The following is a 12,988-nucleotide window of genomic DNA, read 5'->3' as shown; positions in this document are numbered from 1 at the left end:
ATGCTGGTGTCTGGCTACCAAGAAAGACCTACACGGTCTTTCACTTCATCTTTCCTTCAGATGATGGTGTGGTCCTTCAAGGCAGCCGATTTGCAAGGGTGTTAGTTTCTCCTCTGTGAAAAGGGAGGGTAGAAGGTAGAGGGTTTAGTCTGGACTACCTTTGAGCTTTAAATATTATTACTAAAACACTATAGTTTTCTCCCTTTTAAATAAAAGAAATAACTTTATAGGTCACCTTTGGCAGTACCTTTAAAAAAAAAAAGAAACCAAGTGATGGATAAAGTTTTGACCTAGCTAGCTAAGGGCACATGACTAATTACTGGCACATTAGCTATAACCCAGTTGTGTAAATCCCATTGAATAGCGATTCCTTTTATTGTACCATGTCTCCCACTTCCCCTAGTGTGCCTGCGTGCTGGTTAATAGTATATCCCCTGAATTCATTTGCCTATGTCCAAGTCTAGCATGTTACTTATTAAACCTTCTCTGCCTCAGTTTCCTTATCTGTGAAATGGGGATAATAATTGCACCTACCTCATAGAATTTGTGAAGGTAAGAGTTTATACACACACACACACACACACATACACACACACGTATGCACACACATATGTACACAAACACACACACAATATTGATAAATGACTTAAAACAGTCCCTGATACCAAAGAGGGCTATATGAGAGTCACCTGTTATAGTTGTTAACTCACCTCGTTTTTGTCTATAATCATGTTCTTAATCTATTTTACCAAAAGTATATACATTGACATATAAATGCCCATTATATTTTTAAATCAACCTAGTGGGTGTAGTTCATAATGTGGTTTTATAATATCCACTTAAATTAGTACAAATAAATTTCCCAGTATGACTAAATAATTCACTATCCTCTCCTGACATAAACGATGTAGAGAATCTTATTATCGTCAAAATGACACAGGGGCTGTTGTGTGGCTAGGATAAAAACAGAAAAGATTTTATGGGGTCTTTAAAATGATTTAAAAGTATTTTTTTAATATAATTGACCATGATATTCCTTCACGCAATATCTTTGTGGGGATGGTGATAGCCTTTTCACATGGTCACCGAGAGGAAACCTGGGATCCACACTCTCTTCATTGTAATTCAGGTCTTTGACCAGCCCTGGAGGCAAATACCCAGAATTGCCTGGCTGGCTGAGTTCATCTCCAAAGCCTCTCTCTCTCTTCCCTATCTGTCCTTCCTGTCCTTCCATTCTATTGCCACACTCTTCAGATGGCACATAAAACCTTTCATGCATTACTGTGATATTTCTAATGATTCATATTTTGTTAGTGAGACTCATCATGGGAAATATAGTTCTGGTGTTGAGAACAAACTATTACATTAACAAATTTGCATCTCCTGATGCCCATAAATGGGCCAATCTTTTGCCTTCTGTAGGAAGGAGAAAGTACCTGATAATATTCATTTTGTTTTCAGGTGTTCTTCAACTTTCAAATGTGGAAATTCAGAACTTTGGGTCGCCATTGTATTCATCCATTGAACTTACTAATGCATCAGAAGGATCCTGGATAATTTCTTCTACTCTGCACCAAAGCTGTGGTGGGGGCATTCGTGCTGCAGCCAGCCATGGGATCATTCTAAATGACAATATAGTGTTTGGCACAGTTGGCCATGGCATAGATTTGGAGGGTCAGAACTTCTCTCTCTCTAATAACCTATTGGTTCTGATGACACAGTCATCATGGTCCACTGTTTGGGTGGCAGGAATCAAAGTGAACCAGGCAAAGAACATCAACCTCTTTGGCAATGTCGTGGCAGGATCAGAAAGACTGGGCTTTCATATCCGAGGGTACAGGTGTTCCTCTCCTGAAGCTCGTTGGTCTGACAACGTGGCCCACTCAAGCCTCCATGGACTTCATCTCTATAAGGAAAATGGACTAGACAACTGTACCGGTATCTCTGGCTTCTTAGCTTTTAAGAACTTTGACTACGGTGCCATGCTACATGTGGAAAACAGTGTGGAGATAGAGAACATCACTCTGGTAGATAATGCTATTGGTCTTTTGGCAACAGTATACATGTCTTATGCTCCTCAGAGTCACATTGAAAATTTACAGATTATACTTAGGAATTCAGTCATTGTGGCCACTAGCTCTTCTTTTGATTGCATTCAGGACAGAGTCAAACCTCGCGCTGCCAGTGTGACTTCAACAGATCGAGCTCCTTCCAATCCAAGAGGAGGTCGAGTTGGGATTTTATGGCCTGTATTCACCTCAGAACCAAATCAGTGGCCTCAGGAGCCCTGGCACAGAGTCAGGAATGACCATTCAATTTCAGGAATTATGAAAATTCAAGGTATGATGGTTGGTTTACAAGCAATGTAGTTTCATATATCTGTGCATAGAATCTTTGATAGCATTCTGAAATTATATCAACAAGAGGGTAAAACGTAGCCTAGGGCTTCTTGTCTAATTGATAATCTGCTTGCTATTGATAACCACAGTGGTGATAATGACAGTGAGTGGCTCCTTAAATCATCTCTGCTTGGGGCGCCTGGGTGGCTCAGTCTCTTAAGCGCCCAACCCTTGATTTTAGCTCACGTCATGATCTCATGGCCCTGAGTCAAGCTCTTCACTGACAACACAGAGCCTGCTTGGGATTCTCTCTCCTCCTCTCTCTGCCCCTCCCCCTTTTTCTTTCTCTCAAATAAAAAAATTAAAAAGTCACTGCTTTATTCATGTTGAAGAACTTTACTTAATTTGATTATTTAATTTGATTATATGACAATTCTCTTAGGTAGGTATTGCTTTTTCTATTATACAAAGGATGAAACAGATGCAGAAATCGTGCCTCACTGAGGTTTAGTAAAGTTGGTAGGCAGCCTGGATTAGAATCAGGCCACAACCCATGATTTTACTCTTCCATCAGGTCTCTTTTGTACTCATTCCTCATTGAATATTGATCAAAAGTTTGATGAAAAGTATTGCTCTTGAGACTTTAATGTGTTGGAATATACTCTTATCTTTTGCATACAGTGTCTACATCTTGAAGGACTACAGATATTTTATATTATTTTATGTATTTATTTTAATGTTTATTTATATCAGAGAGAGAGAGAGAGAGAGAGAGAAGGAGAGAGAGAGAGAAGGATAGGGGAATGGAGAGAGGGAGACACAGAATCTGAAGCAGTCTCCAGGCTCTGAGCTGTCAGCACAGAGCCCAACACCAGGCTTGAACTCAATTCAAAAACCATGAGATCATGACCTGAGCCAAAATCAGACACTTAACCAACTGAGCCACCCAGATGCCCCAGAACTACAGATATTTTAAGTCAGGATTTATGTTAACTCCTGGAACTACCCTGGATAGCTTAAACTTACTCCTAGATCTGCATTGGTATAAGAATATTTAGTTGTAGGGGCGCCTGGGTGGCTCAGTCGGTTAAGCGTCTGACTTCGGCTCAGGTCACGATCTCACGGTCGGTGAGTTCGAGCCCCGCGTCGGGCTCTGGGCTGATGGCTCGGAGCCTGGAGCCTGCTTCCGGTTCTGTGTCTCCCTCTCTCTCTGCCCCTCCCCCGTTCATGCTCTGTCTCTCTCTGTCTCAAAATAAATAAATGTTAAAAAAAAAAAAAATTTAAAAAAAATAAAAAAAAATAAAAGAATATTTAGTTGTATAGTCCATATTGTGGTAGATAGTTGATATGATTCAATATTATGATACCTTAAAATTTTTTTTCAGATGTCACCTTTTCTAGTTTTGTGAAGAGTTGCTATAATGATGACCTAGATGTCTGCATCCTGCCCAATGTAGAGAACACTGGAATCGTGCATCCTATTACAGCAGAGAGGACCAGGATGCTAAATATCAAAGATAATAACAAGTTCTACTTTCCTCCTTTGCAGACCAGGTACCAGTTTTAGTATTTCCAATAAGCCATGTTTGTGAAATATTTCTCAATTCCTCAAATCCTTAACCATATTTAGAAAAAGAGAATAAAATCATCAATGTGAATAGAAATATGTTCTTCTGGAAAGATAAGGTGGATTGATTGGCCCCAATTCTTTACCCCACCTACAGTCATGCCTCTTGTTAGATTTTTCAGTCTCTCTCACAACAGAGATAGAGGCTATTTCTCTCTTCAATTTGGGTTGAGCCTTATGACAGTTTTTAGCTAAAAGAGGGAACAAAAGTGATAGAATGCCAAGTTTTATTGATATTGTTTCATTGTTTATCCTTATTAGAGATACATCTTTGGGATGTTTTCAAAATTACTGGAAAAAAATTTACCCCAATTCTTGATTCTTCCATGGAGTATGGTGTCATGAGTTTTCTGAAGGAGGCTTGGAAACCCTTGAACAGGGACTAGGAGGTAGAAGGAGACTGTGTCTGTTTCCAGGAATCCCTGAACTGTATAAAGTGGCTTAGATTTTGGCATGTAGACCTTCTGTAACTACTGTTCTTGAACATATGTTCTCTGAAAACTAGATGAGGAATTCTTTTTCTCATAAAAGAGAGTGGGAAAGTTAGGAGCAGGGAGAATGGGTTACTTTCTTTCCTCCACAATATTGGGCAAACTCCTTTAGCTGGAAGAAAAGAATCAAGAAAAATTGTCCTGATTAGAAAGTTAATGTGTTTGGCCCAACAGTAATCTCATTTTAATGCCCATCCCTGACCCATTTTTATGGTACCAAAACATTATGAGATTTTCAATTTGTGTTATTCTATCATTTTTTCCTTGCCCAATTTTCTTTATGTTCATTCATGCCTTACTTATGGGATGAAATAGTTATAAAGCTAAATGATATTAGCATCTGATTCTTTATATTATTAATACCTGACACATGGTTGGCATACAATAAATATTTAATGTTATTACCAATGGTACCTAAAATTATTAGACCAGGGGGAATCAAATAAATTCTCTATAATTCAATGCTATAATTGCCTATAACTTGTTTATATACCCTGCGTGACTCTAAATTCTGAAAGTATAGGAATATGTCTATCTTTATCACCACTGTATTCTCCAACACGTAAGTAGTAGGTATTCAATAGATATATGTTGAATGAGAATATCTATTTTTACCTTGTTTGTATATAGCACAAATAGAATTGAAATGTATGGTAATAATCTTAAAATACTACAAGTCCCCAAAGTTTCATAAAGAAATTATTATTTTATATTTAGTAGATATTAGAATTAAGAACACTTCATTATATCTTGCTTCTTAAAAATTAGCAATTGAAGCAAAATTATATATTCAGATATGTGGAATATTTGGTTACAAGAATGTCTTTCTTTTTGCCCATATAACGGGGAAATAAAATTCTCTATAGAGCTTTACTTTTCATCTATGTATAACACATTATTAATAATAAAATCCTCATTTATTTTTCATGGCGGCACTACAAATATGTTTTCTTTATGTTGCTTATGGAATGAGAGAGTTGCTTTCTGTCTATCTCCACAGGAAAAGTTTAGGAATACTGGTCTGCCCTGAATCAGATTGTGAAGATCCAAGAAAATATCTCTTTAAGGATCTGGATGGGAGAGCCCTAGGTCTGCCACCACCAGTTTCTATATTCCCTAAAACGGAGGCAGAATGGACTGGATCCTTCTTCAACACAGGTTGGTTATATCTGAACTTATGCCTCCAGTACAGGGAGCATGCATGTGGTTTGGCTGGCTTGTCTATCAGGAACAAAATATCCAGGAGAGGAACTGATTTTGAGTTGGAGTCTGCTATCACAAGAATGTTGAGTGGTTAAGCAATGTCATTACAGCATTGTTATTCCCTCCATGAGATCGCTTGTGTCTTTGTGTAAGGTACAGATTTCTAACATGCAGCTCTGTGCACAAGTGAGAACATCTCAGTAGTGAGCTCACCGGGACCTGAAGCAGCACTCTTGCTGCTCAGTGTTTCACAGTCTGCCAGGGAACCAGCTCCTCTGCCATCTGAGTCAATAATTCTCTTCCATCCAGACTTGAAGGCACTCATTCTGGAGAGGGTGGTGGCGTAGATGGTGTGCAGTTGTCCTTCCTTTTTTCCATCTGTTGGTTGTCCCCGGGGGGCCTATAATCAAAATTCCTTCTGCTCTCTTATACAACCAGAGACCATTTAGTGATCAGTTTTAATAGCTGGACCCCCCGGAGAAATCATTGTCCTACTTCCACAAACAATTGGACTCTGAGTTTCCATTTGAGTTCAGGTGGAATCTGTTGCACATAAATCGAAAGAATTATCCTGGCTTTCTTTCTGTTTCAGTGGTTGATTCTTTCCATACTTCTCCTCTAGTCTCCTTTCCCCTTTTTAAGTTCTAAATGAAGGAATGTTCCAGGATTATGTTCTCAGATCTGTTTTATTCTCTCCCTAATCTTGCTAAATCCAAGGTTGACATGCCATTCACTGCTGATGACTTCCAATTTATATCTCCAGCCCTGAACTTTGGTCTGGTATGTCCAACTGACTCCATTGGGATGTACAATCAGCATTTCAGACTCAACATGCCCCAAGTGGGTTCTTGATGTCTGTCCACATCCATAATCTGCTCCTTCCCTAGATGACCCTACCTTAGTGCTCAGTACCATCGTTCATGAGATTATTTAAGTAAAAAATCTAGGAGCATTTATTCTTTTTTTTTTTTTTTTTTTTTGATATAAACCCTCTCACTTCTTTTTTTTTTTTTTTAACGTTTATTTATTTTTGAGACAGAGAGAGACAGAGTATGAACGGGGGAGGGGCAAAGAGAGAGGGAGACACAGAATTGGAAGCAGGCTCCAGGCTCTGAGCCATCAGCCCAGAGCCCCACGCGGGGCTCGAACTCACGGACCGCGAGATAGCGACCTGAGCTGAAGTCTGACGCCCAACCGACTGAGCCACCCAGGCACCCCGTAAACCCTCTCACTTCTAAACCATCATCCAACAAGGGAATAGAATAGCTTCCTAACAGTCTTTTTTCTTCTTTTCTTTTAGCCCATAAACTATTTTTCACAAGGTAGCAAGAGTGATATTTTCAACTTTCCAATTGCTTTCCATTCCCCTAAAATAAAATGCAAACTTCAAGCCTGTAAGTCTTGTAGTATCTGGTCCCTGTGACACTCTTCTTTATTTATCGTGGTCTTATGCTTTCTTTACCATGCTAAGCTTATTCTTACCCTGGGGGGTTGCCTTTGCATTGGCTGTTTCCTCTGCCTGAAATATCCTGTTCTCATTTCTTTGCAGAGCTGGCTCCTTTTGTTCAAATGATAGCTCCTCAGAGAAGCCATCCCTGACCACCCTAAAATAATTATTCTTCCATTATTCTCTAGCCCTACTGTGCCTGCTTCATTTTTTTTTTGTGAGAGTTACATTAGTTGAAATAATAATATTTTTTATGTAAGTATGTATGTATTTATTTATTTATCTATCTAGAGACATAGACAGCATGAATGGGGGAGGGGGAGAGAGAAAATCCCAAGTAGGCTCCATGCTGTTATTATGGAAACCGATGTGGGGCTTGAACCCACCAAACTGATATCATGACCTGAGCTGAAACCAAGAGTTAGATGACTGAGTCACTCAGGCGCCCCTACTTGAAATTATAAGTACACTTATTTACTGGCTGATTTACTGCTTGTCTTTTATTTTTATTTTATTTTATTTTTTAAAACTGCAGTTTTTTTTACCTTTATTTTTTGAGAGAGAGAGCAAGTGCAAGAGGGTGCACAAGTGAGGGAGGGGCAGAGAGAGGGGGAGACACAGAATCTGAAGCAGGCTCTGAGCTGTCATCCCAGAGCCCAACACAGGGCTTGAACTCATGAACCATGAGATCATGACCTAAGCTGAAGTTGACACTTAACCAACTGAGCCACCCAGGTGCCCCTGTTTGCCTGTTGAAATGCAGTCTTAATGATGGCAAGAAGTTTGTCCTGTTTGTTGTATATTTGGGGAATGCTCAACAAATATTAATTGATGGGTTGATCAAGTGAATTAATTATTGATAACCAAGGAGAATATTAATGCTGTTTGTCCCAAACCATTCAAGAGCAGACAGAAGAAACTGAGGCTTAAATGTAGGTCAGTGTCTTAAGGATTTATACATAACATGAAATCTGGAACCAAGACTTTCCTAGACCTCTTTTTTACCTGTTTCCTCCTTTCTTCTTTGAACTCCTGCTACTTTTAGCATTTGACATTTAGAGAAGTTTCTACATAAGTCTTTTAATTACCATACTATTTCATGCTTCAACACTTTTTCTAATTTCTCTTAAATATTTTCATAGGTTGAAGGCTTATCTTGCATAGAATGACAAACTGTGGGGACTACAGTATAGGTTTTTAAAAAGTCAGTGCTGACTGCATGGAACACACTAAGTAAATATTCATTTCGATATGTTAGTTATACCTGTTGGATATAACCAGCAAGCACATTTTTTCACAGAAGAATAAAATTCAGGGAAAGTATATATTGAGAAAATATGTGCAGAGTAGGAAAAGAAAAAAAAAGATAGGCAGTTACTCTCCCATTTACCGCTATAACTATTCAAATAGCTTTTCATAAAAGTTATTCTATTGGTTTTAAGAATCATCCCTCTGGGGGCGCCTGGGTGGCTCAGTCGGTTAGGCTTCCGACTTCGGCTCAGGTCATGATCTCGCGGTCCGTGAGTTCGAGCCCTGCATCGGGCTCTGGGCTGACAGCTCAGAGCCTGGAGCGTGTTTCGGATTCTGTGTCTCCCTCTCTCTCTGAGCCTCCCCTGCTCATGCTCTGTCTCTCTCTGTCTCAAAAATAAATAAATGTTAAAAAAATTAAAAAAAAAAGAATCATCCCTCTGTTATAGGTGTTTATGCCATTGAGAAAACATCTTTATGCTTTAAAAAGAAATACAGACATAATTGTGAGGTTTTTCTATGCTTGTGGTTTTTGGTGAGGATCACATTTCTGTGGAATCTGTAACAAGGGACAGGTGTCCCAGAGTATTTAATGAAAATTACATTTCAGAAATGAATGAGGACTGAAGAGTGTCTTAGTTTGTGCTGCTCCAAAGGCAGGCCTTGATACAAGGCTTAGAATCTAGTAGTTTATGTGGGGGGTGAGGTCAGGAAAGCAGAGAAGTGGGAAAGTGAGACAGGGAAAAAGGTGAAGCCAGGAAGGGTGTAATCAAACTGGTGACCACTGTGGATAGCTGGAGCTCGTGTGGGTGGGGGAGAACTCCTGCAGACTCTGGGCACATGATTGAAACGTATCCCTGCTAAGCTATGAAGAAGTAAGGTATTTATAATTCAAATCTCTGATTGTCATTGGCTAAAGGATGCTTCTGGACATCAACTCACCAGCCTCTTGGCTTTCTCCGAACACAGGCCAGTTGTGCTCTTTCCTGTGGCTAGGAAAAAAACTTTCTCAGCATGAAGTGGTAGGTTTTTGCACTAACAGTCTTTGGTGTGTGAGGCGAGTGCTGAAAACATGGGGGTTGGCTTTGGAAATGTCTGGTGCAAACAGGATCTCTAAAGTGTTGATCAAATACTCCATGTGGAAGTAATATGGTGGTTTGATGAACTCAGATGGTTGCTTACCACGTGGTATACATGTACTTTTTAGGCAACAAACATGCTCTTGTGGCTGATTGTATATTTCATTTTTCTTCACTCTCTGACCTGGTTGTGAAATATGATTCAATGGTAAAACTCCAGAAGGTATCACAGTATAACGTATTAGTTACTATTAGCATGTGGACAAGCATGAGTGTGTGTGTGTGTGTGTGGTTGAATTTATATAGAAAGGTACATATGACTGACTGCTTTAAACTCCTGATGTTTTAAAACTTTATAACATTTTAAATGAGGTTGCTGTAGGTACCAACCTCAAGGATTCCTGCAGTAGAACCTGCTGTTTACTGCTCTAGAAATACAAAGTGTGTCTTTTTGCAATGAAGGAGATAGTGCATTGTAAATGGTGCCTTCTGGGTGCTAACAGGATTGTAGTGTTTCCCTTTGGCTTCCAAAATATGAATATATCCTCCTTCCCTAATCCAAGTCCCTTTTTATTTTTTGAACCATTCCCTTCTGTGCTGCTTTCCAATTCCTGTACACAATCTGATAGATGAGAAAGGCACAAATTTAATCTTAAAAGAAGGAATGTCTATTTTGTATTTTTCCTCTTCAAGACAAGAATCTATAATCTTCTGTAGAACAGGGAGAGGCGTGCAGCAGAGATGAAAATGGAGGCTACTACAAACCAAGTCTCATATTTATTCCAAATGGTATTGAGTGTGATGCACCCTTATGTTCTTTGTCAACTTTATTAATAAATAATTTGGAGTCCATTGCCTTAGAGGGTTATTTTTAATTTGAAAAATACAGATTTTATTTGCACATATAAGTTCACAGCAAAACTACCAAGCCAGACAGATATCCACAGGTCCCGGAATATTGTCATATAGTCTGGCATTAGAAGCAAAAATTATCCATGTGGATCAGCTATAAGGAATACTGTGCCAGTGGGTTTTGCTATCTGTGTAATGCAGGGTGTGTAGCCAGGGGAAAAGTGAGCTGTTAATTTTGATTTGTACTTATCTGTAAGTTTGCATTTGCAGCCAACTTTGAAGCATGCATGGCAATAGAGTGCAAGGCAGCTAATCCCAAGCAGGAGATCCTCTGAGAACCATTTGCATTTTATTGTGGAAAGGATTACTTTTGGTTATGGAGGCAGCTGATGATCTGACAATTCAGAATCACTGACAAAAACAAAGTCTTGAAATTGACATCCCATTTAGGTGGGACTAGACAGGTGCCAGAGCTTTCCACTCTGGCTTCTTAGTCATTTCCAGTATGTCCCAGACTCCAAATGGATGGCTTTACCTCCCAGGCCAGTTTGTACGTGTGGAGTACCCGTGTGGTTGAAAGAAGACTGGAAGAAATTAGAGCTTTACTCTCCATGGCCTTTTACAATTTTTGGGCCTTGATTTGAAAGTAGAAGGGAGGTAAAATGGAAGGTAGCATTCCTTGAATAGCTTTTGCATGCTTGCTGGGTGCTGAAGTTGGCATTTTTATTCATTGTGCAAATGCATTGTGGCCACCTACAGTCTACCAAAGCTCTAAGGATGGGAGCGCTATTTGTGAACAATGTTCCTACTTTCATCAAGCTTATGTTTTGGTTGAGAGATATATATAAACAAGTAAGTGAAAATATTCCAATAGTGATGGGAGGTAGGAAGAAAACAGTATAGAGTTTTGGGTTAGAGAGGTAGATTGAGAGGTGTGTGTGTGTGTGTGTGTGTGTGTGTGTGTGTGTGCACGCGCGTGCGCACGTATGTGTATGAGGGAGTTGCTATTTGAAACAGAGTTACATTTCTAGTGAGACCTGAGTGAAAAGCAAAGAGTCACTGCTCTGAGCAGAGGTAGGAGCCTCCTGGGGACAGAGACCAGCCACAACAGAGGCTCTGAGACAAAATGGCCTCAAAGTGTCTGAGAGGTGGTGGAAAAGGAAATCAGTGGTACTGGTGTGTAATTAATGGGAGAGAGAGGAGTTGGAGGTAGCCAGGAATCAGCTCCTTCATAGGCCAGGGTAATTTGATAAGATGGTGTTTGTTGGAGGGTTTTAAGAAAGGCGGTGACAAGATTTTATTCACTCTCTGATAAGATCATGCAGCCATGGAATAAATGGAAAGGGGTGGGAGTCAGACTGGAAACAGACAGTGTAGTTAGGAAGCTGAAGCTAGTGGGGGCTTAGGGATGCACTACCCCACAAGTGGTCTTCCGACCTGTGCTGGCCCACAGTCTTGTACCAGTCTGCAGTGAGATAATTTCGTACATGTATCACTTAGAAACACAGCAACTGGCAGAGTAGTTTTATATCTACTGACTCTAATAAATAAGGTGTGGGACTTTTATATTGTATGTCTAATTTGTCAGATAATTTATGTTATATTTTTTAAAGTATTGTCTTCAATAGACTGGAAATTTTAAAACAAACAAAACAAAAATCCTGTTCTCCTGCCAATTTTTTTTCAGATGAGGTAAATTTGATGTGTTTAGGATAGTGGCTGCTGTAACTGACTTATCGGAATTATCTAGTACATTAGACATTCATTTGCATGTTGGAAGGACTTTGAGTCAACAGATATGTGTGAGTCCCAGACCTTTGTGTTTAAACACACACACATACACACACACTCACATACTTTCTCTCACTTACACACACACACACACACACACACACACACACACACACCCCTCCTCAAGTGATTGTGCTGTGCTAAGGTTTGAGAATCACTACCTCTAGAGTAATATGCTTCCTTTGAAGTAAATAGACAAGATGTTAAGAAGACAACATTTTTAACTTAAAAAGTGAACAGTTTCAATTTCTCACAGAAAATCAAGAATTTGCTCTCTGTGCCAAATACCAAAGGCACAAATATTCTTGCTTACATACACACTGGCTATATTTCTGAAGGGGAAAAGAATATGAACTACAAAGATATAGGAGTATTTACAATCTAAATTAAGTCTTTGAATAATAAGAACATATTAAACTTATTTCATTGTAGATTATTTTTCCTAGTATTGAAGTGAGTTGAATGACCTCAAAATGTCACTTTAATAATACAACACTGGATAAAAATGAGTTCAATGCTAAGTTTATTTTTTAAATTCTACATTGAATCATTATATTAAAAACCTAAACTCATGATAAGCTTTTCCCACACTTTCCTTGACATCATTCCCAGCAAAGTACTGTGATCTGGCCAGGACTTCTGGTCAAATCCACCTCCAGGGCAGGTGAGAGTTTCCCATTCTGTGCCACGCGAGGGTAAGAAACATTTTTCAAATGGTGTTACTTCTTGGTCGCTTCTTGAGAAAGAAAGTTATAAACCATTATGGAGACCTTAAAAGTGACTGGCCCCAAATCAAAAATAAAAGATGAGGTTGATAAAAAAGAAAATAAAGCTGGCATTTGACTGTCAGCCCATGGAGTGATGAAGTGGTTTCCAACTGAATAATGGGAAAGCTCCAGCAACGGGGACAC

The 12,988-nt window shown here is 39.3% G+C and overlaps 1 protein-coding gene across 1 annotated transcript in view; it reads left to right on the top strand.

Annotated features, from left to right (window-relative positions):
• The window catches only part of PKHD1 (PKHD1 ciliary IPT domain containing fibrocystin/polyductin), a 474,729-nt gene that overhangs the window by 336,307 nt on the left and 125,434 nt on the right, over nt 1-12,988 (top strand). Inside the window, exons 57-59 of the mRNA XM_042939031.1 lie at nt 1,462-2,340; nt 3,725-3,893; nt 5,458-5,615. Of these exons, the coding sequence (XP_042794965.1) occupies nt 1,462-2,340; nt 3,725-3,893; nt 5,458-5,615 (1,206 nt within the window). The remainder of the gene's footprint in view (nt 1-1,461; nt 2,341-3,724; nt 3,894-5,457; nt 5,616-12,988) is intronic.

The sequence above is a fragment of the Panthera leo genome, chromosome B2 (genome assembly GCF_018350215.1).
Source record: "Panthera leo isolate Ple1 chromosome B2, P.leo_Ple1_pat1.1, whole genome shotgun sequence".
NCBI lineage: Eukaryota > Metazoa > Chordata > Mammalia > Carnivora > Felidae > Panthera > Panthera leo.
Note: the sequence above shows the minus strand (reverse complement) of the source record. Positions and strands in the feature narration are given on the sequence as shown.